Consider the following 24240-nt stretch of genomic DNA (forward strand, 5'->3'; position numbering starts at 1 on the left):
GGGGGAAGCGGTCCGGCGGCACACAGACACCTCCGCCTTCCGGCCGGGCTCCCGGGGGGGGGCCTCCCGACGTCACCTTCCCGCGTCGCCCAATGCGGGCGCGGGATGCGGAGGGGCGGGGCAAGCAGGCCCCGCCCCGGAGCGGCCTTCTGTTGCTAGGGCCGCGGAGTCGGGTAGCAACGGCGAGGAGAGGCCGGAGGGCGCGCGCCCCGCGGAGGGAGCGAGCGAGCGAGCGAGGCAGCGCGGGTGGGCCGGGAGCGGCGTGCCGGGGCCTCCTCGCTGGGCGCCGGGCCGGGCCGGGGCTGCGGGGGCCATGCAGGGCTCCATGGTCCGCCGCACGCAGGAGCTGCTGGGGCGCGTGATCCGGAAGCCGCCCCTCACGGAGCGCCTTCTCAGCAAGCCCCCCTTCCGATACTTGCACGACGTGATCGGGGAGGTCAGCCTGGGCGCAGAACGGGGCGGCGGGGGGGGGGGGCCGCCGAAACGGCGCGGTTTGCGGTCCCCGGTTGCCAGGCGACGAGCGGGGAAGGAAGGGATGGGGCTTCCCCTCCCCTCCCCCCCCCCCCCGCGCCGGGATTTCTTTTCTTAAGCGCCCCCTCCAAGCGGTTTCCAAAAGAGGAATTCTCGAAGGTTAACAGGCTGAAGCAGATGATAAGAATTCGCCTCCGCGGTCCTGGGCATCCCTTGTTCTTGGCAGGCGGCGGAAAGAGCGCAGCCGAGGCTGCCTCATGAGGCAGGGCGTTCCAGAGGGCAGGCGGGTAGCCATGCGGCGCCTGCAGCAGGGGGGGAGGGGTCCCAGTGGGCACATGCCGGGTAAAGCAGCTTCGTAGGTGAACTGCTCCCAGGTCCCTCAGAAGTGGGACTTTGCCATCCCCCCAGCCACGCGCCCCCGGCCCCCATCACCATTCCCAGTTGTAGAATTCAGCAAGGTCCCTGTCTAGTTTCTGTGCAGCTACCCCTTTTAGCAGACCACAGGTTCCAAGCCAATAAAAAGAGGCGCAGTATTATAAATCCTCAAAATTGTATATATAGCCTTTGATCTTTTTAAAAAAAATTAACAATCACCCAGATGAAAAGCCCTCCCATATGAAGCCATCCTTTCAGTTGTTAGGCTTTTTAAATAAAAATAAAAATCTGATAGTAGCAGCCAGGGTTATCCCAGGTCTAGCAGGCTAGCATAGTAGGTGGAATGCTGTTCTTTTGATTTCCACATGCCATGAAATAGCTTTACCTATGAATTTTTGTAGGTCAGGTTGCAGTTAAAGTTGCCTAGGCCACTATGGAGGGAGATAGGGGAGAGACCCTAGGGGCATTGAAGGTGGTGAAAGAATAGCATCCACCCTGCTATCCCTTCATTGCAGGTACAGTGGTACCTCAGGTTACAAACACTTCAGGTTACAAACTCTGCTAACCTGGAAGTAGTACCTTGGGTTGAGAACTTTGCCCCAGGATGAGAACAGAAATCGCATGGCGGTGGTGCGCCAACAGCGGGAGCCCCCATTAGCAAAAGTGCGCCTCAGGTTAAGAACGGTTTCGGGTTAAGAATGGACCTCCAGAACAAATTAAGTTCGTAACCCAAGGTACCACTGTAGTCTTTTAACACTGAAAAAACTACCAGATTCATTGTATCATAATTTTCTCTGCAAAATAAATTAGATGTTAAATTCTTCACTTTGGTTTGTTCCCATACTGAAAATTTTCAAAAAGACATCTAAGTAGTTTTAAGCATTTACTGAAAGTGAAAGAGTCCAGTTTGCTGGTTGATTAGTCTTATTTTTCTGTCGGCTTTTATATGCTTTCACATTTTATTTTTATTACTGCCTGGCCTTCATTAGTTACCAAATTCAGACTTAATTTTTCTGTGTTAGATCTCCCTACCCTTGGTGGTGGTTCTCAAATAGTTTCCTAAGACTGTAAATGCTGACAACTTATTTGGGACTGTTCTATAGTTCTCTATTGAGGAAGGCTTCAAAAGTGGCATCTCTAGAACACCATTCAGATAGAAGCTTCACCTGCCCAAACCTGCACTTCGTTGCCATAGAGTCATATGACGTATCACACAGAGAATTTTGGAGCTCTTACATATTGCCAGCCAATGATAACATAGCAACTGACCCATAATATTCTCATGACCTACTGGTGGCTTCTCCCCTGACATTTGAGCAATACCTTCCTGGTCTTGTAACTTACTAAAAACTGGTTTACTCATGCTTTTGTTTTACTCATCCAATTTACTATGTCAGTGCCTTAACTGCAAGTTGCATTTGAAATGGTAATGAAGAGAACCGTCTTCAAAACTAATTAGCACTGAAAAGTTACTCATTGTTTTGGAAGTTATCTATCATAATATTATCTGAACTGAAAATTCAAGCCCATCCAGAGTCTCACAAGAATCCAAGTTCCGTTCACCTACCCATCCCACCTGCACAGATACGTATCCATGTACTTATAATATTAGTTGCTAAAAGAATACTTAATCTCTGTACAGATAACAGTTGTGACCGAAGAGTTGTTTTGTTATAAACAAAATGTAAGAATACCATAGAGCAGAATTTCTCCAGAGGTTGTCATGGACTGTCATGATCATCTCTACCATTATCTGTGCTCTAGTAACAATTGTGTATGCTTTGGCACAACCCCCCATCCCCTCCTGATAGAATTCTAATATATGTGAAGTGTCATTGAAAAGTCATAAAATATGTAAACATTAGAATTCCTATAGAAAATCAGACATCATAAATCAAGCTGCCTGCCAAATCCAGAAACAAAACACATTCTTTTCTTTTATAAAGGTAATTAGATCAACTGGTTTCATGAAAGGACTGTACACAGAAGCAGAGATGAAATCTGATAATGTTAAGGTATGCAAACCCTTTAATTGTTTAAACTTTTAAATTGAGAGTATAATACACATGCACACTAATCTGATTATATGCCAGGAAGATCACAGTTTATGTTGAAATCTGGATAATTTTATTTAACTGTGTTGCCCTACCAGGATAAAGATGCAAAAATCGGCTTCCTTCAGAAAGCAATTGATGTTGTCATCATGGTGACGGGGGAACCTTTGGCAGTGAAGCCTGCACGTATTGTTGCTGGGCATGAACCTGAAAGAACCAATGAACTACTCCAGGCAATTGCCAAATGCTGTCTTAATAAGGTAGGATCTCCACACAGAGATTTATCCGTGGACTTAAATCTTACCCAAAGTTTCCTTGCAAGCACCATACCGAACTTGAGCCGGGGGGGAAGGTGAGGTTGGGGAGTCACAAGGGAAAGGCACCTTGGGGACAGTTGCTGTGGAAAAGCTACATGCCTCTCTCACCACCACCACCACCAGCTCAGTGCTTCCCTCTTGAAGTTTATCCTCCCAGTGCCCTTTGCAGTACTGTAGAAACATAGCAACCAGGCATCTGTATACAAGAGTTGGCTAGTAACAGGTCTCATAACGAGTCTCCTGTTACTGAAGATCAGGCACTCATTAAGAATTCACTGTATAGTTAACTTACAGTACAATGGTATGCACTTCTACTCAAAAGGAAGTCTCTTGTGCTTAATAGGTATCAATACATTGCCTGAAACTGGTTTAAAGTTAAAATCGCGAGAGCAATTTCAGAATTTCCCATCAGGCAATCTATTGCAAATCCCTGATTGCCCTGTTTGCAGCCAGTATTGCACACTTCAATCAGGCATGACGCTCGCCCACTCTGTCCCTCCCTCCACAGCCCAGCTGCCGGCCACGGTATCAGGGGCTAGCTTAGCTGGTGGGCAGGAGACTCCCCACCCCCAAGTTGAGCAGTTCAATGAAGCCCTGATACCCCTCTGGCTCGTGTGAGCCAGTGCGATGTTGGAGCTTAGTAGGGCTGGGCAATGTATTCTGGCTACCTCTTCCTCTAAAGTGGGGAGAGAGAAGCAGCCGAGATACATTTAGCTGCTGATATATCACAATGTTGAAAGCCACGTATCGCCCAGCCCTAGTACTTAATGGGGTTTACTTCCAGGTAAATGGGTACAGGTTTAGACTTTGGTTTAAGAGCCTCTCCACTGGCAAAACTTAGAAGCTGGACGTCCACCTAACTGCACTGAATTCAGTGGAACATGCTCCTTATTAAGCATAATTAGGGTTGTTGCCCTAAAAGGAATTGTTCAAAATTGAAAGGAATGATAACTAAGATTGTATACATATTTTTCTTTTAAGACAGAAAGAAATCAGCATTGTGTATAGGATAGAAATGACTACTGCCAAGATTATGCTCAGTTTAACAGGTTATCTCTTTGTAGCTATCCAGTGATGAAGCTGTTCAAAGAGTCCTTGCTGGGGAGAAAGCTGATATGAAAGGAGGGATATCATCTTCTAAAACTCAAAACAGAACAGAAGATCAAAGATCCCATAAAGAGGTGTTGTGAACAACTTTTGGGTTAAGGGGAGTATAAATAATTATTGTTGCCTGAGCAACTAGAGAGAAGACTGTGTTACAATTTAATATTTTTACATTTTATTATATAGGGAAGAGGTGACTCAGAAATAAAAGACCGAAACTCAATTCAAGACCAAAAACCCAAAGAAGAGATAAAAGAGGAAGGAAGCAGGCGAAAAGAAAGAGAAAGTGACAAACATAAGGATTATGAGAACCGGCACAAAAATCTTGATAAAGACAATTTTAAAGAAGGTGAGAAACATGAAAGAGAGAGAAATAAGAATAGGTCAAGCAAACAGGGAAGAGAGTCAGAGAAAATCAGAGACAAAGAAAAAGGAGATGGGGAAGAAGAAAAAGAGGAGCACGATAAAGAAAGGGACAGAGAAAGGAAACAACATGAGGGTGGAAGAGAAAAAGACAGATTAAGAGAAAAAGACAAAGAAAGGGCCAAGGACAAGGAACATGAGAAGATCAGAGAAAGGGGAAAAGATCGAGAAAAAGATAAACGAAGGGAACGAGTGAAAGAGACGGAGCAGTCACGTGAGCAAGGAAAGGACAAGGCAGATAAAAAGGTAAACGGAATTTTTTTTTAAAAAAAGGCATAAAGTAGCCATTGATGAGAACTGTAATTAGCAGATCTGTTGAACAATCTTTATATGTTTTTTTTTCGGTTTTGCACATGAGACATCTGTGTGGAATAAGGCCTGCTTGTTATGAATACCTCAGGGGTAGGGTGGGTATCAAAATCCTGCACTGGGAAGAGCAAATGAATACAAATGTAACCTGGTTTGAGGGTGGCTAGTTAAACCAAAAGGCTACTGAGAGAAAAATAAGCAGTGGCTGCTTTCTCTTTGAAAATGCAAAAACTATTTATACTACACTACAAGTTTGTCTGTAACACTAATCAGAACGTGTGGCTCCCTTGTAAGACAAAGCTCAGGAAAAACATGGTTATCTTCATATTAGCAAAGCTAGAGATGGATTTTCAGAAATAAACCACAGGAAAATCTAGGGGCATGCTTCAGTTGCTGAACTGATTAAGGGAGTATTATGGTATATAGTCTCTTGGTTAATAGGGAGCCCATCGTGATTGTGGAAAAAGTGTGTAAAATGTATATGGGAATAGATGTGTTAACTGTGTTTGAGGAATGAAATCAGTGTTCCCAAATGCTTTTTACAATAATAGCCTAATACCTATGTCCAGTGAAGTAATGTGTGAAACAGTCCTGAACCCATCTTAGATGCTCCACCCACTTTTTCATCTGGCCCCACCCACCAGTGGCATGTAGCCCCAAAGGTTGCTCACGGGAGAATGTGACCTTCAGACTGAAAAAAGGTTCCCCACCTCTAAAGCCAAACCATGGTATAGCTTGCAGCAGCAGGAGGACAAAGGGACACTCAGTCTCCTAAGAATCCTCATGTTCTCATTTGGCTTAGCATAATTTGCAAACCAGCTCCTACTAACCATTGCAAAAGTTCAGTATAAATATTTTTCTGTAGCTTACAGGATCAGAGGAGAATGTAACTAAAAAACCCTTGGAACGATCTGTAAAAGAAAAAGCTGAGCCAGATAAAGAAGTAAGTAATCAAGAATATGCATTTTGCAAAGCAGTTCAAATGTTTCATTTCTGTACTCAGTACAAGTGAAAATCAGCTTGTGATTTCAAAATATTAAAGCCATTTAAAAACTTATTTGACATTGCATGAACAAACCTTGTTTTATTTATCTGTGTACAGCATTTATACCCCACTCCTCTGTCAAAAAGGCTCCCAGAGCAAACTACTGATCAGTAAAAAAAGACCATCCCTGCTCTTAGACCTGCAACTAAATGACACAGTATCAAAGGAAAAAGGGAGAAGAAGGAAAAAACCAAACTCAGGCCCCAGTTCTTATTTACAGAGTTCTTAGAACGTTCAGCTGAGATGGGACCTGTTCAGTGAGAGACAGAGTGAAGAGAAACTGGTCTCTGGCCAGAATAAACGAAGGGGTCCTTCTTCCCATCTCCCCATCTCTACTGCTGGGTGACACAGTTGATGGTTTGGCATGTGAATGAATCCAAAGGAAGATGCTTTACAGTCAGAAACCCTTGATGGGGGTGAGATGTCCACTCAAGGGAAAAGGGAGCTTGTTTAACTATTCCTGACTATTTCTAATAGTCTTCCTGATTTAAATGATTCATGCTGTGGTCAGAGAAAAACATATTACAAAGAAATCACAACGTAACCTTTTTAGAATTGCGTTATTGGTTAAGTAAACCTGGTGCTTGTTCCATTTTTTTTCTTAAATATTATCATTTTACTTCTGAAAAATACTCCCAATGTTTTTTCATACTCCAAAATTGTGTGATGCATCTTCCCCTCAAGTTTATGGGCTTCTGGGCTTGATTGAAATTTGTAGTGCAGATGAAATGTCACAAGGGACTCAACTCCAGTTCATTGTTTGGTGCATAGTTGAAGAGATGGGTAGAAAATGGGTTCTAGATAAATTCCCATACTTACACTTTTACTGAGGTGACCAGAGGTAAAGACAAAACTTTTAATAGTTACGTAAGAGAGGAAATTTCAGTGCCAAATAACAAGTGGTATCTGCCAAAACACAACTGTTACAAATGCCTTGTGCTCCTTTTTCACTATATTACTCCTTCTGGCAGCTTCTCCTATTTATCTTCTTCTTCTTTATGGAAAAGTGTACATGTATAAATATAAAATATGCCATCTCTTTATCGCCTCCTTCCTTACCAATAGGGAGGAGCAGCTGCTCTGACCACAGTGTTTACACCAGTGCTCAAATTAATGGGGTAGGGGAATTTATGGAATCCACACACCCCAACCCTGCTTCCTTCCCAAAATAGTAGCAAAGTGGGTTGCCACAAAAGATAAAGGCGCCAGGCTCCTTCAGCACTGGTGGTGAATCTTGCTTACTCTGAAAGTGTGGAAAACTTCAGTAGACTGAAAAATTGTGAGTTGTGCCTTTTAAAATTGTGTGCTTTGTATATCTTTTCAAGAGTGAAAACGCAGCAAGATTATCAAGGCAACATTCAACAAAGGGACCAAGACAACGAGCCAAACCTGTTGGTGAAGGTAGCCAAAACAAGTCTTTTTGTTTCATTCTTTCCTGAGAATTCCTGAATTTGTAGCACTTCATAATCTACGGTCCACGTAAGGCACAAAGGAAGCCACGGTTTCCCACTACATGAACAAGTGCTTCTCTTTTGTGTGCCAGAGGAGCTGGAAGCTTCTGCTTTTACTTTTTAACTAACTACAATTCTTTGTAACATGAATACAGATGTACCTTGGAAGTTGAACAGAATTTGTTCCGGAAGTCTGTTTGACTTCCAAAATGTTCAACTTCCAGGGCATGGCTTCCGATTGGCTGCAGGAAGTTCAGTTTCCAAAAGAACGTTTGAAAACTGGAACAATCACTTCCGGTTTTTGATTGTTTGGGAACCAAAACGTTTGGCAACTAAGCTGTTCGAATTCCAAGGTACGACTGTAACTGTATCAGTCTGGTTTTGGGGTCAAGTGTACCCTAAGAAAGCTGGAATTATAAAGTACTATAAAATAAAAAGCTATAAAAGTAAAGTACTTTTAGGTTACAGAGAAGTCATTTGGGGTCAGTAGGACCCCGTGAGGTAAAGTACTTAAACGTATAAGAAAGGGGTGTGAGATCTCACATATTTTAAAACACAAAACTGCATGTTGTTCAGTTAACATGTATATAACGTAATTAGAACAATTGCATAAACATAACAGTCTAATAATCACGAGGAGTTAATGATCCACAACAACAATAAACTTCACAGAACTTGCAGCCATGGCCCACACTACTTAAGCAGCCTGCGTACAATTTCATTTTCACACCTGTGTGAGTTGAATGGACAACATGAGTGCAAAGGAGATGCAAGGCCTTTCTCTTGGCCCCATCCCAGTCCTTATGCTGCTCTTGTCAGCTGTTCTTGAGTTCAGCTGTAACTTCCACAGCAAAGAACTGCTACCTGGGAAGCTTGCCATGTGATTTATGACCCTGGAAGATCAAGGTTCTTAATTGCAAAGGGAAATCTACATGAACAGAAAAGGTCATGCGTCACAGGGACATGTACTTTAAAGCAGTGTTTCCCAACCTTGGGTCTCCAGCTGTTTTTGGACTACAACTCCCATCATCCCTTGCTAGCAAGACCAATGGTCAGGGATGATGGGAATTGTAGTCCAACAGCAGCTGGAGACCCAAGGTTGGGAAACACTGCTTTAAAGTAAGAAGTGGAGATTTGCAATCTTTGTTTTGGTATGTGAAAGAGAAGGATAGGGGAGTAGGGAGCCGAGTCATTCACATAGCAGGAAACTATGGTTCCCCCCCGTGTCTTTATCGGTTTCTCTGCATATTTTAGTGTTTCTAAGGTTATAGTACTAGCTGCTGATGTTGTAGCAGGAGATATGTCAGTGTACAGCTTTGATAGTTTGAAGAAGTAGTAGCACAGCCATTTGATAAATCGGCTAGGTAACATTGTGGTGAAGATCTTGATGAAGTATCTGCATAACTCTGCCAAATCTAAACATGTCTAAATGATATTAATAGCATATATATAGTACACATTTCTCTGTGAATTCTCTCATGTCAGGGCGAAAGGAAACTAGTAAAAGTGTATCTAGTGGTGCAATTGAAAGAGCAGCTAACATGTTAAAACAGAAAATTGAGCCAGTTATTACAGCACAAGAGCCAGGTAAGAAAAGGCAAAGCTCTCTTGCTTCGTCTTTGAGCACTAACTAGATGTCAGTTTTTTATAAGTGCTATAATTACAGCTTTTGTTTTACCATGTATCAAATCAACATACAGTGTGTTGATGAAGTGCTTTTGAATCCAAGAGAGCTGATGTACTTTAGTCACTAAGACATTGTGCTACAAATCAAAAAGTCCCTATTGCAAACCATGTGTCTATTTAGATCTCACTGGGTGAGTCTCATTCAGATTCAGTCACTTATCTTCAGTATAGGATGATAATACTGACGTGGCCTACAATGTTGGAAGTGATGATAAGTATTATTACCAATCTTTAATGGCAAGAATTGCTAATAGGTTTAGGGCAGGAGTTTGCCAACCTTGTAAGTGGCAAATCATTGGGGACTCCCCAAATGCTACTGCCTTCCGTAGCAGAGACATGATGGCTAAATGGAAAATTTGCCAGCTCCTTTCCTGAATATCCCAATAAATTTTCTTCTCCTGCCTCTGATGAGAAGGAATTGGGAAGGGTATTCTGTCCCAAACTATCAGCCTAGAAACTGGAACTGTAGTTTTTGGGTTTCCAGAACTTTTGGCAAACATGTTTAGGAGAGAGTTTTAAGAGAGTGGAGGGTGAAAACTTGTATTGTCTTGAACAATGACCTGAAGTAATATATAGCACAGCACATTGTTTCTTTTACCAGCTTAATTGCTTCCTACCACAAACTTTTATGCTAGGAATATTAATGGGAGCTAATATCATTGCAGCTACACTTGCAGATGAAAAACCGGCAACTGTTTTACATGGAAAAGCTGAGCCAGAAATTGCAGTAAAACAGAGAGGTAAGCAAAACAGTAGGCACTTTTCTGTGCTCTCTTTGGGAGGTTATCTTTTCAGAGCCATTGTTTCTTTGCACCGTAGAACTTCATGTTTTGTTTTCACCTCTTTTTAAAAAATTCCCTTCCATGTCAACGCCTTCCAGGGTGTAACTTGAAGAGACTGATAGTTAAAGTATTAGCTTACCAGACATAATTATCATAATAGATTTGGAATTTTTGATTCCCCTGCCATATTTGTTGTAAAGAATAGACTCTTTTCAACATACCTGTATTTTTCGCTCTATAACACGCACCCGACCATAACACGCACATAGTTTTTAGAGAAGGAAAACAAGAAAAAAAATATTCTAAATGAAACAGCGGATGTATGATTTTTGTGGTTCATGCTGTGGCCACAGACATGTGATCTGACGGTGAGTTTGGGGTAGCCCAATGCAAAAATCCTGAGGATCCATGTGGATCTGTGCTTTGTAACCACGTTTTAAGTGGGGAGGGAAGGAAAAGCACTCAAGGGACAAGGAACACGCGTGGGGTGGGTGGAGAAGGATGCTGTTAATAATGCAGAAGAGGGGTATAAGAGGAGAAGGCTCCTCCTCTCCCGCTTTGCTCCTTTAAAGCAAGCAGGCTTTCTGTCCCTCTCTCCTCCCCACTCAGCGGCTCTTCTCCCGCTTTGCTGTTTCAAAGCGAGCCACGGAGGAGGGAAGGAAGGGGAACCGTGGATCCTCTGCTCACGAGTGCAGCAGATCCCCCCACCATCCGTAGGCATTCGCTCCATAACATGCACAGAAATTTCCCCTTACTTTCTAGGAGGAAAAAAGTGAGTGTTATGGTGCAAAAAATACGGTAGTTTTTTTTCTCTGAAGAAGAAATAGAGACTGATAAGGTCAAAAGCGGCTATTACTAATTAATAGCTTGCTGCCTGGAGCAATTTTGCTTTTTTTTCCCCTAGGGTGAAAATATGGCATCCCAGGACAAACTGAGGGAAACATGTTGTGTTTGATGTGTGTTTGCATTTTCCTGCTCCACTCCCCGAATCGTACACCCTGACCTCACAGAATGTGAGCCTACCTTTCTAGTAGATGTACGGCAACAATCCAGTAATCAAGAAGAGTGTTTTGTGTTGCTGTCCTGCATACAAACAGTGGAGTGTCTAATCCAATTTTTTATTACTCCTAAGCATGAGGAATAATTAGTATGTATTTATGTTGCAGGTGACTCATCCAGTGATGCAGGTAAAAATTATGCTGAATTTTAACACATAATCATTTTTTTAAATTTTTAAAGAGAATTTTAACTATAGTGAAGTAGAGATTGGAAAGAGACAGCTTTTTCATATTGGTAAAAGGTAAAGGTAAAGGTACCCCTGCCCATACGGGCCAGTCTTGACAGACTCTGGGGTTGTGCACCCATCTCACTTAAGAGGCCAGGGGCCAGCGCTGTCCGGAGACACTTCCGGGTCACGTGGGCAGCGTGACATCGCTGCTCTGGCGAGCCAGAGCCGCACACGGAAACGCCGTTTACCTTCCCGCTGGTAAGCGGTCCCTATTTATCTACTTGCACCTGGAGGTGCTTTCGAACTGCTAGGTTGGCAGGCGCTGGGACCGAGCAGCGGGAGCGCACCCCGCCGCAGGGATTCGAACTGCTGACCTTTCGATCGGCAAGTCCTAGGCGCTGAGGCTTTAACCCACAGCGCCACCTGCATCCCTATATTGGTAGATGGCTATTAATCTAATGTTAATTTCTTTTTACATTGGAATACAATAAATGTCACATAAGCAGTAAAGGAGAAATAGATTGCCAGTTGGCCTTGGTTTCATATGCAATATTGAATTTATCTCTGCAGCATAATAATGACATCTGTGTGTGCTGGGAGGGGAAGTTCTGCTTATTTCAGTATTAGAAAAGAAATTATTATTATTTATTGAATTTATATATGTTACCAGCATTTGGTATTTATACAGTTTTCAAAATGACAGACTGTTTTGTTTCATAGAAGGAGATGTTTTGAACACTGCTGCCCCTGAAAAAATTGTTGTTTCTGAAAATAGTGAAATTACTAATGAGCTTCCATCTCAAGTCACCCAAAGGTATGTCTGTATCTTCCCTTTTATTAAAAGCTAAAGATTTGGGGTACAATCCAGTTTATGTTATGCACTTAAATGCTACTTATTTCAGTTAGAAAGATTTGAACATTATTAATTCATTAATTTAAGTCAGTGGTGTGTAAACTTGCTTATGGTTTGGATTGTAACCCCATGAATTTAAACTGACAATGGCTTTATGACACATTAGATAGTAAATGGACCATAATCAGGGAATTCATCAGAGCCTATGAAATTGTAAAAGCTCAGATCAAACTGGAATACAGTAGTACCTCGGGATGCGAATGGGATCTGTTCCGGAGCCCCGTTTGCATCCCAAATGGAACGCAAGACATGTCTGCGCACGCACGGGTCGTGTTTCACCGCTTCTGCGCATGCACGTGACGTCATTTTGAGCATCTGCGCATGCGCGAGTGGCGAAACCCGGAAGTAACGCGCTCTGTTACTTCTGGGTTGCCGTGGAGCACAATTCGAATGAGCTCAACCCGAAGCACATTCAACTCGAGGTATGACTGTATTACTCAGTAAACTGTGATTTGCTAATTAAGAGGTAGCTAAGAGTTCCCGGCTCCTTTCCCCCCCTTCCCCCAGAATAATTTCCCCCCTGCCCTTGTTGGCATTAAACATGGTTTAGAATTGCAAGTGCACAAATGCTAGCCTGAGAATAATTGTAGAGTTAGAAGGGATCCCAAAAGCCCTTTAGTGTTGCTAACCTTGGTTGTTGTTAATCATAAACCACCATTTGAACCCATGGTTTGAATTCTTCTGAATTTTAGATTGTAGTTACAAGAAAACCATTTTAGGAGTAAACTGTGGTTAGTGTCATGTGTATATATTTATAGGACCAATAGCACACAACAATGGACATTTGCTCTGGAGTGGGAATGTATGTCTCCAAAACTCCTAATTTACAAACGATGGTTTTCAAGGAATCAACGTAACACCTGCACTGGACCACAATGTTGTTGAAATATGACTTACTCCTAAGTTTGTTGTTTTCTACTGTTCTGTCTTTAAAGATTGTGGCACTTATTCTAATATGCATTATTATGCCTGAATAGAAACAACAAAGAGTAAAATTAACTGTAATACATAAATTTCAGATTAGAAACATTTGAGCTCTTACCTCTTTAGATGTAATCCAATTTGAAAGGTTGTCTTCCCCAATATAGCAGTACCTTCTGGCATGGCGTCCTTTGTTGTAATGAAAGGGAGAGCCTGCGTCCAAGTCAGTGCATTCTCAGAGCTATGGAAAAAACAGTTCTTACAATGAATCTGATTTTGGATGCTCAAACTGAAACAAACATTCATATTAAGTGGAAGAAGAGCCTCCTGGATAAGCCCAGTGACCTATCTAGTTACAGCACCCTGTTCACAGAGGGGCCGGCCAGATGCCTGTAAAGCCTGAAAGGGCACAAGGGCAACTGGCCTTCAGAGACTTACTCTTCCTTCTCTGCATGTGGGCCCAGAACATACCCATTGGGGCTTGTAGCCATTGATTTCTCCATTGATTGCTTCATCCTCCTTAAGTCTGTTTCATCCTTTTTAGAAGCCGTCCAATTTCATGGCCATCACTACTACTTGGGGGAAATGTTGATTTGCATTATTAATATTAAGCTTATTAAATTATGCAAGTTGCATTCAGCAGGAAAAGATCGGCCTCGGGTTAATTTGTTATATCCCTTCAGTCATTTATCTACAGCATTGTACATCCAATCAGCATTGTCCAATCAAAATGAAATATATTTCAATTCCGTTTATTTCAGTGGAAGTGAAGTATGTGTTTTACTGTTTGGGATTGAAATCAGGGTACCGTACTGTACTTTGGCTGGATTTTTGGGGGAAGGGGGGTCTGGCTTTGAATCTCCTTATGTTCTGATTAGAATACAATGAATTAAGAATTAAACAATTCTTTAATTGCATTGTATATTCTTTTTTAATGAAGGCACGCCAGTGCTTGTTAAGATTTTTGCAAATTGCTCAAAATAAGTGGTCTCACACACTAATTTGTGTTAAGAAAGGAAATGCTCTTTACCTCCCTTTACAGAAGACTTCCACGACCCAGCAGTGCAAGGCCAGCCCCACCCCGGATAAAACGCCAAGAAAGTGCAGAGGTTTTAGCACCAGAGAGGTCAGGAAATATTTTATATTTCTGCTGTCAGATTGTTCTATAGTTTGTTTTATTATCAAATGTGAAGTCAAGTGTTTGTTAAACTTTCTAGGCCTTTAGAAGACTAGAAGATTGTCCTCAACACAATTTTTCCTATTGATGTGGTATATTCATAAATGCGGTTATTCCTCAAAAGGTTGACGTAATGTGATTGTTACAGCAAATTAGACTGCAGTCCTACAGCATCCATGATGATGGCATACTCTTGAGTCTCTCCTGTTTCTGCATTAGAATGCTGAGAAACATAAGTGTTTCTAAGCTCAGAGGAGAAAACCTTTATTTTGTTTACAATATTGTCAGTAGTTTTCATTTTCATATTTTCCCACATTTTTTGGGAAGTGGCCATAAGATAATGTAGACTTTTCTCTGTGTGTCCCTTCCCCAGCTTTCTGCTCTGACTAGCATCAGATGAGCAGGGCTTTGGGTTTTGCAGTTCTTGTGCCACAGATTCTTTTACACCCACACACGACTGCTCTGCTCATAAATCAGCGGAACTTTAAAAAATGTAATACTAAACTGTACAAATTTCTGATCTGGTAAGTTAAAAATAATACATCTTGTGTTCTTAAAGTAGGTACAGGTTGGATCCAGATTTGAGTTACGCTTTAGTCACATTAGAATAAATGAGACTTAAGTTAATCGTTACCTACTGGTCCCATAGTTTTCGGTGTGGATCCAATTAAAAGTAAATGTTGTGTACATTTCAGTTCCACTCCTCACCCAACTTGCCATCTTTATGGGGGTAAATAGCTTGAAAATTCCCAAAACCTTTTTATCTTTAGACAGGACTGAATACACATTTTTCTTTTAAAGAAAGGATTCTACAGTATTTTCTGCCTTGAATGATCTCTTGCAACACCATGCCTGAAGTATAGTCCTGTTCTTCCTTTCTTTTAGAAATGGCAGTGCCAAAATAGTGACAAATGTCATTATAGACAAAGAGGAGGAAGAAGATGATGATCAGTTTGTTGTGGAGGCAGCACTGCATCTGCCTGAAATGGCAGAACTGGCAACGGTTGGTTAATACATTTTCTCATACAGATGTGAACCAAGCATTAACTTTGTGTTGTCTGCTGCTTCCTTTTGTCTCTTTCTGAATAGAGTTACAGTGGTATGCTTTATGCTTGATACTGAAGCATGATGAATGGAAGTGAGTCTAAGCTGGAAGCACCCTTCAGCCCCATTAGGAAGTTTGTGTTGTCATAGTGTCTGATTAAGGCGAGGAACAGTGAATTAACAGTTACAGGCAGCCTAGAAGCCTAAAGCCCTTGCTTCCATTTCATAATTTTGCCAGAGTATGAGGTGCCCCTGATTACCTTAGAACAGCTGCTGTGGGACCCCCTCCCTCTGTATTTTATATTATGAGGATCTGGCGCAAATCCCATTGATAGTCAAACCACATGTCCTCTTGATTGGTCCATGCTCCAAGTTGTACAATTGAGCTCCCTTTTTATTTTACAGGGACGGATGATAGAATTGTAAAATACAGTTCTCAAGTTGGCAGATCAGTGGGTGTTTTTTGGTGGTAAGGTGACAGGGAGGCAGTCGCTATTCTTAGAACAGAGAGAAAATGAACGGTCAGATCTCAAGTATTATTGTCTCCTTACTTGTCTAGCTTTAATTTATTAACTTCCCTTTGATTTCTGTTCAGGAGGCAACAGTGGAGCTGGAAGAAGATGAGAAGCATGGCAAGTCTTTTTATTTTCTTAAGGTTTTTCTTTACTTGCTTGTTTGTGATTAAGTCCCTCATAACTTGTCACTTCCTATATCCTTGTTCTTCCTTTCAAGATTCAATGCATATGCAGTCCAATTCATGCTTTCTTGTCAACTACTTGCTTTGACTTGGGATAACTTCAAAATCCCTTTCCATCCTTTTTGTTCCTTGTTCTTAATGAAACTTGGCACAAGTACAATGATTTTGACACTTGTCAGGTCTTCGATAGATCCAATGATTGTAATCCAATTAAAAATATGATGCCTTCTCTTGCTGACTTTTATTATACCTTAGTGGCCTTAAGTACATTATAGAAGTTTCAGAAAGAATGTTTCATTTCAATGTTCTATACAGAAGAAACTAGTTGGGTGTATGAACCAAAACTGAGCCACTATAAGCACTTTTTTGCCTTTTTAGAGAGGTCTTTTGCAGTTAAGAACTATATTTTTTATCTTCAACAGGTGGGCTTGTCAAAAGAATATTGGAAACAAAGAAAGATTATGAATTGTCCCAGTTGCCAAAATCTGCTGAGAAGGTAATCATGCAATGAACCTCAAAGAATTGAGTGTTCTTAGTTGCTTATTCTTCAGTGTTTTCATTCCAACCTCTTTTTCAACGTTGCATTGCTCTGTATCCTACAAAGTTAAACTAATGTCAACAGATTTCCAAAGAAGGAACATTTTTAGTAACCTCTTATAAAATAAAAGTGGGACGCGGGTGCGCTGTGGGTAAAACCTCAGCGCCTAGGACTTGCCGATCGTATGGTCGGCGGTTCGAATCCCCGCGGCGGGGTGAGCTCCCGTCGTTCGGTCCCAGCTCCTGCCCACCTAGCAGTTCGAAAGCACTCTTAAGTGCAAGTAGATAAATAGGTACCGCTTTATAGCAGGAAGGTAAACGGCGTTTCCGTGTGCGGCGCTGGTGCTGGCTCGCCAGAGCAGCTTTGTCACGCTGGCCACGTGACCCGGAAGTGTCTCCAGACAGCGCTGGCCCCCGGCCTCTTAAGTGAGATGGGCGCACAACCCTAGAGTCGGACACGACTGGACCATACGGGCAGGGGTACCTTTACTATAAAATAAAAACACCTAGCAGACACCGTCACGTTTTATGAAGCATGTATGTTAAAGGCTGTCTGGTTCAATAAAACCAGGAGCACTTTACTTCCCTCATCACTCCAGCAAACCTCTAGCACAAGTCATGTGTGCATCTGCTATGCTCTTGGAAGAATCTGTCCATTATGCTCTGCTTCCTAACAACAGACTTTTTGAGCCTGCGATAAGAAGATCATAAGAAACCCCACCAGCGGTGTTGGGTTAATGGCAGTGTGGGCTGGGCTGCACTGCTGATCTCTTTTCCCAGCATTGCATGTTGCTGCTGTGTTGCAGAGAAGGGGAGAGACGAGGCCGCAGAGTGCTTGGCACAGCAGCAGGGGTGTCAGATTGACTCTGTTGCTGTGCCACTGCTAAGCTCCCTACTGCCTTGTCCCTCCCTCCTGGTAACTGGCAGCAGTGTGCAGCACTGAGAAGCCTGATCAGCAGCTCCTGTTGGTTGCTACTGTTTGATATCCAAACAACCATTGCTGTCATCAGGTGACAAAGTGACTTCAGTATTCTTTGTTGAGTTTTGGTTATGCATAACTCCGCTGCCGAACATGCTGTGGCCTCAAGTTACAAACCTTCATACTGACCCAAATGAATCCATCCTAACCCACAAGGCAGGTCCCAAACACAGCAAGTCATACTGGGAGAGAACCAATCATGGTTCTTTTGGACACAATCCTTTCCTCAGGCAGGTCCAAGAGAACTAGCCTCAAAAGGACAGCTCCCTCTTCACTGCATACGCATCCTGTCTGCAGACATATACCTTCTGTTGCAGGCTGCATCGTACTTATGCCCCACAACCTGTTACTTTTTACCCACATTCATTATATCTTTATTATTTGTTGAAATGTGTACATAAGCACAGTCGTACCTTGGATCCCAAACGCCTTGCGACTTGAATGTTTTGGCTCCCAAATGCCACAAACCCAGAAGTGAGTGTTCTGGTTTGCTAACGTTCTTTGGAAGCTGAATGTCCGACGCAGCTTCTGCGGCTTCTGATTGCGTGCAGGAAGTTCCTGCAGCCAATCGGAAGCTGCACCTTGGTTGTCTAACGTTTTTGGAAGTTGAACGGACTTCCGGAACGGATTCCGTTCAACAACCAAGGTACGACTGTACTTCATTGCTGCATCACTGAATCTCCCTGTGTGCTGGTGTGGATAGATTTTGGATAGATTTTCCCCAGGATTTTGACCTGGGGAAACCAGAGCTTTTAAATCCCTCTCTGCTGTGAAGCTAACTGGGTGTCTGTTTCTCAGACTGATGTACGTCACAGGAATGTTGTGGGAATAAAATGGATGGATGAGAGGAGAGGAGAGTAGTTTATGCCGTCCTTAACTCCCTGAAGAAAGAATGGCATAAGAATCTATTATTATTATTATTATTATTATTATTATTATTATTATTATATGTATATGCCATCCATCTGACTGGGTTGCCGCATCCACTGTGTAGCTTCCAACAAAATATTCAAACACAAAAAACCTCAATCCTTAAAAGCTTCCCTGTACAGGGCTGCCTTCAGATGTCTTCTAAAAGTCAGATAGATTTTAATTTTCTTAACAGCTGATGGGAGGGCATTTCACAGGATGGGCACCACTTCTGAGAAGGCCCTCTCCCTGGTCCCCTGTAGCTCTGCTTCTCACAGTGGGGGAACCGCCAGAAGGCCCTCGGAGCTGGACCTCAGTGTCTGGGCTGAATGATGGGAGTGGAGACGCTCCTTCAGGTATACTGGGCCAAGGCTGTTTAGGACTTGAAAGGTCAGCACCAACACTTTTAATTGCACTCAGAAACGTACTGGGAGCCAGTGTAGATCCTTTGAGACCGGTGTTAAATGGTCCTGGCAGATCATAATGATTTCCTGTAATGGTAGTAGTAGCTAGTGCTACAGAGGAAAAACCTGTTTCACCCCTCTTACAGCTTTGTCATGTCCAGAGCAGGAAGTTCTCTGCTTGAAAAACTTAGTTGGTGGAGATCGCATGTAAGGTGTTTAGTCATATAGTAAGAGAGGCAGTGAACATTAAATCCTAAGCCAAACAAGTCAAAAGCAGAATCTTAAATTGGCCTTGGATAATAATGGGCATACAGTAATGCAAATAATGTAGTTTTGGCTGTGTGTCCTTTTGCATCTCTCTGCTTTAACAGAAGGTGTGCTATCTTTGAGATCATTCTTGACCATTGCACTATTTTCCAATGGCAGAATTGGGCTAAGGTGAGCGATCTTTAATTATTAATTAGTATTGGTTTCATTGATGTGTCTCAGAACACACCCATTTTCTATTTTTATCTTTTGGTTTTCAAATCTATCCCATATATTTAATTCACCCCTTAAACAACAATCTCGTTCATTCACTTCAGTCTATTTGTGTGTGTGTTTTTTTAACAATTAGGAAAAACCACTTTTGTCAGAAGCAGCAAGGAGAAAAGAGAAAGATCTAGTAGCAAAGGAAATAGAGAAGTTCCGTGGATCCATTCAGGCCCTTTGTCGGAGTGCTCTCCCCCTTGGAAAAATCATGGACTATATTCAGGAAGATGTGGATGCCATGAAGAATGAACTCCAGGTGTGGCAGAATGAAAATAAACAACTTGAAGAGGCCCTACAGAAAGAACAAAGGTGAGAATATTGAGAAATTGCACGGTTGCTGCGCAATTGGTTAATCCAAAACAACATGCATAGAGTTTTGTGATGCTAGTCAGGTCTGGGAGGGCCAAGCTGAGGGAGAAGGTGGGGCAAGAAAGGTGTATCCCAGCAGTGAAGGCTTCTACTGCAGTAAAATATTATGGGCGGAGTTAGAACAATCCCACAAACTTAAATGGTGTGAGCTAAGTGTATCGTCATGGTAGTGGAAGCAAATGCGCAGGTGCTGTTCCCTCTAGGGTCATGTCACTAAAGTGAGCAACTCAGCAGCCTAACACAAGGCTTGCCACCGCTTATCTGTTGACTGGCACCCAGCTGAGCAGTCAGCCAAGCTCTGGCTCCAAGGAGGTTGGGCAGGGAGGTTTAAGGAATACAGCAGCACTGCCTGCCCTCTGCTCAAAGCAACCTCCCCTGAAAGTTGTGAGCCAAGGAGCTTCCTAGCTGCTGCCTCCACTGGGAATTGTGAGGAAGTTCCTTCCACCTGCCCAGTACACGAAGAGGAGATTTGTTTGATTATATATATTTGTCAAGTCATCTCACGCAGTGATCCTCTAAGTAACATACAATATAAACATTGGAACATCCAAAATACAAACAATTCAGAATTGGGTGATTGCACTCAATCAACAATAAAGGAGAAGTTATTTGCTCTGGCACACTCATATAAAAATGAAAACCCCTAAAACTAATTTCCAGCAGATTAGAAACTAAAATTGGAGATGCTGAATAACATTAAATTGTTAACAGGCCTGGGAGCATAAGAAGGCCACTGCCTGGTGCTGAAAAGACATTTAAATAGGTGTTAGGCAAATCTCTTTAAGGAGAGGTTTCCAGATACAGGGAAGGGGCCACCACCAAGAAGGTCCTCTCTTTGCCACCTTCCTTGCTTTAGTATGAGATGACATTAATAGGAGGGCCTCTGTAGATCCTATTGGAGCTTGGGTAGGTTCACATGAGAAAAGGTGTTCCATTAGATGCTGGGGGCCCAAGTGGTGTGGAGGTTTAGAAGGTAAAGCCAGCACTTTGAATTGGTCATGGAAATAAATTGGAAGTCACTGGAAGAAGGAAAGAATTGATGTAATATACTCAAAACACTTGTCCCAGTTAGCAATCTTATCACCACGTTCTCCACTAGCTAGAGTTTCTAAGCTGTTGTTGTTAGCAACCCTATGAACGATACATTGCAGTTGTCCAAACGGAACGTTACTGCTGAAAGATGGACTGGAAACTTTATATATAAATAAATTCCAGTAGGTGGGCCATAAAGCAGTCAGTGGGTTAGCACTAGGCATAGGTGGGTGAGCAGAAACCCGTCAGGATTTGGGGGCTAAGACTGAAAATGCTTACCAATCTCCCTAATCTAGCATTTGTAGCTAGAGAACTACCCATATATAACAGAGGAAAGGTAGCTCTGTCAGTCACCAAACTATATTTCTCTTTCTCTGCCTCCTGCCTCCTCTCTGCCTAGCATGCTCCCTTTATTGCATTCTTACAAAACTCTGACCAACAAACTTTAGAAGCCCTCCTGAGGCTACAAAACAGTTCCAAAGCCTCAGAGACAGTTATCACCTTGGACTGTTTGATATCTAAAGTAGTCTTTAGATTCTGAGGTGATCTGAATATCTCCAAGATGGGGGTCCTTGACTCTGCATTCCATGGGAATACCCTGCCCTTCAAAGGAATTCAGTGTGTTAGCATACGTGGATGATCTTGTTTTATCTGCAGGACAGTCCTTTAATTAGAGATTGTGACTTAACTAAATGCTATTCATAGCAAGAGTATTAAAGCCCCCAATACTACTCCCCCCCCACCCTTTTCGCAATGCAACACTGACTCTTCCCACTGGTATTAATGACAGGTGGATAGTACAAAGAAAGTTATGCGGCTGTTTCTCACCCCTGCTAAGTTATATAAAAACGCTATCTTTGTGATTAGTGTCTGCCTATGATGAGGCTGAAGATAAGGCTTAAGATAGCTATCATTCCTATTTATATCAACTTTGTCAGGCAGATACCAACTGTTCTTGTTTTACAGAATAGTAAACAGAGTAAGATGCTTCCCTAAAAGCAATTGAGGGTTTCCCCCCTCTGAACTGGGATTTGAGTGTAGAACTCTCAGAGCTCATTCCAACCTCCTGCTTGACCTCCTCTTCCCCTACCCACTACAGTGGTACCTCGGGTTAAGTACTTAATTCGTCCCAGAGGTCTGTTCTTAACCTGAAACTGTTCTTAACCTGAAGCACCACTTTAGCTAATGGGGCCTCCTGCTGCTGCTGCACCACCGGAGCACGATTTCTGTTCTCATCCTGAAGCAAAGTTCTTAACCCGAGGTACTATTTCTGAGTTAGCGGAGTCTGTAACCTGAAGCGTATGTAACCTGAAGCGTATGTAACCCAAGTTACCACTGTATAGGCAAACATTAGAGTTTTTGTTTGTTTGTTTGTAATATGTACTTCTTTTAGTTTCTCCCCTTACATTTGCTCTCTTTGCTTCAGATGTGCTTGTCTAGCCATAATGGATTTCACAAGAATTTTTGTGTATGTTCCGTGTTTTGTCTCAACAGTATTACAGACAGTGTTGTGGAACCATTGAAAGTAGAACTTGCAGAGCTGGATCAGTTGATCAAAGACGAACAAGATAAGATTTGTGCTAAAATGGCCAATGTTTTAAAGAATGATGAAAAAATTCAGAAGATGGTTCATAACATCAACTCAAGGAGGTGAACAATGGAACGTGAGAGCTGGAATGGATTTTCTTCTAAATAGAAGAAATAAATCTTTGTGTTGAAAGAAATCTGTTGCATACAGCAGCAAATACAATTTCAAATAAACTTATTCACGTGATGGTGTATGGCCTCGGGAGATTTATATTGTGTAGGTGAAATTTGCCATTTATTCAATGTTTGTAAAAAGCTTTAAAAAACAGTCAATGCAAAACATTCACTATATTTAACCTATATTGTGATAGGTTTTCTATTGTCAGCAGAGCTCACTTTCCTGGATTATTTAATAACAATATACTCTGATCAGGTTTTGTACCCTTCATGTCTAATATATGTGTGGCATTTTGAGCAATATATAAATATATTGTATGAAATTTTGGGTGTAGCTTGAATTTACTGTTGGAGTAGCTTGAAATATGATCTTTTGTTGGCAAACCCTTTAAGAAGAATTATTTAAAAATTCATGCAGATCAAGAAGCAAAATTGGGTTTATCTGTATTTCCTTAAAGTCATACAAATAAGAAAGATAACAAAATAAGTTTATCTGAACATGTTAATTATACTTGCCTTTATTTACGTAGTTAAGTACTTTTTCTCCAACTAAATGGCCAGTCGTGTATGTTTTTACTTTAAATCATTCTGAGAGAATTTGAGCAGGGGGTGTATGCATTTTTTCATGGAGGTTTTTTTTTGGGGGGGGGGTGTTTCAAATTTTTTTTTGAAGAGTACCTGCAATACTTGCACTTGGAGACCCCATAAATCTTGGATGGTCTTGGTAATCAACCATATTTGTGGCTTCTAGCCTTGCCTAACGGAGTACTGTCTGATGTCATACTGAGTTGTGGAGACGTTCTTAAGTGCCTCTCATTGCAAAGTCAAAAATAACGCAGCTCTGGAATAGGCCTGAAACTTAACTATTGCATTGCATTTCCAGGGTGCTAGGAACTCCTTCAAGGCATACTGAAGCAACAAATCCCAGCTCTTCTCCAACACTTGAGACAAAAGAATCCCTGCTGTTGTCCTCTGCTTCTGGGGTGTCCCAAGCACCTTGGAAGCAAACACAACACATATAAGCCCACCCCTCCTTCTGATTTCTTAGTTCAGGAAAGGGATAGTGTGTTTGTGCAGATCTTCTGGAGCATTTGAGCCTTTCTGAAGTGTAGCCCAGCTGCCTCATGGTAATGATTTCCCAGCTTCAAATTTATGAAGAGGGTTGGGACTTGTTCACGTTGCATTGCACTTGCAGAGTGCTTAGAGTGCCTTAGAAACAGCACAACTGCATGGATTTCCCGTCCCACTTTAACTTCAAGCTTGGAAAGACACCTGAGGCGTCTCATGCTTGGCAAAAGCGGGTAAGGATACACCATGCTGTGTGTGCTTGTGGACCATTGCTTATTGATGTCCCTGTGTCATATAAGCACAGACTACATATAATCTGGAACTTTTGAAGCTACGCCATTATTTAAGTGAATGTGATTCACGTTTCCATCCCCTCCCCCCCCCCCGGTGGATTGGATTTGAGAAATCTCGTGGTCTCTTCGTTTGCATATCTACCATCTCTCCATTTTCTCCTAAAATTATATTTCTTATGGGTTAAGTATGGCTTGCTAGATGTTGCACAGGAGAAACGTAATGTGGGATATGGTTTGAAACCTTGTGCTTATTGACTGAGAAGTCTCAGAAATGTTTAAGGCTTGGAGAAAAATGCCATGTTGCAATAGTTTAGCAAGCTATTTAATAAATTGTGTGCACTTTATCATTCTGACACCCTGATCAAAACATTTGGAAGTAATGACATTTACTTCCAATAAATAACACAGCTTAGGATA

General features: G+C 42.1%; 1 protein-coding gene across 5 annotated transcripts; it reads left to right on the forward strand.

Annotated features, from left to right (window-relative positions):
- Positions 1-257: 257 nt before the first annotated feature.
- TRAF3IP1 (TRAF3 interacting protein 1) lies at positions 258-22532 on the forward strand. Of its 5 annotated transcripts, none has more exons than XM_079978369.1 (17): positions 259-436; positions 2793-2861; positions 2999-3160; positions 4282-4398; positions 4508-4990; positions 5919-5996; positions 7424-7499; positions 9035-9136; positions 9901-9975; positions 11184-11204; positions 11966-12059; positions 14122-14205; positions 15142-15259; positions 15896-15932; positions 16420-16493; positions 19443-19666; positions 22253-22532. In XM_079978369.1, the coding sequence occupies exons 1-17, from the start codon at positions 314-316 to the stop codon at positions 22410-22412; spliced, it is 2097 nt and encodes a 698-aa protein (XP_079834495.1). In that variant the 5' UTR covers positions 259-313; the 3' UTR covers positions 22413-22532. The 5 variants fall into 5 exon arrangements, with proteins under 5 accessions (XP_079834496.1, XP_079834495.1, XP_079834497.1 ...); XM_079978373.1 differs by lacking the exon at positions 259-436 and adding an exon at positions 763-830; XM_079978370.1 differs by lacking the exon at positions 11184-11204 and having other exon boundaries at positions 258-436.
- The last annotated feature ends 1708 nt before the right edge of the window (positions 22533-24240 follow it).

Source organism: Podarcis cretensis (genome assembly GCF_951804945.1).
Source record: "Podarcis cretensis genome assembly, chromosome: 1".
NCBI classification, from domain to species: domain Eukaryota; kingdom Metazoa; phylum Chordata; class Lepidosauria; order Squamata; family Lacertidae; genus Podarcis; species Podarcis cretensis.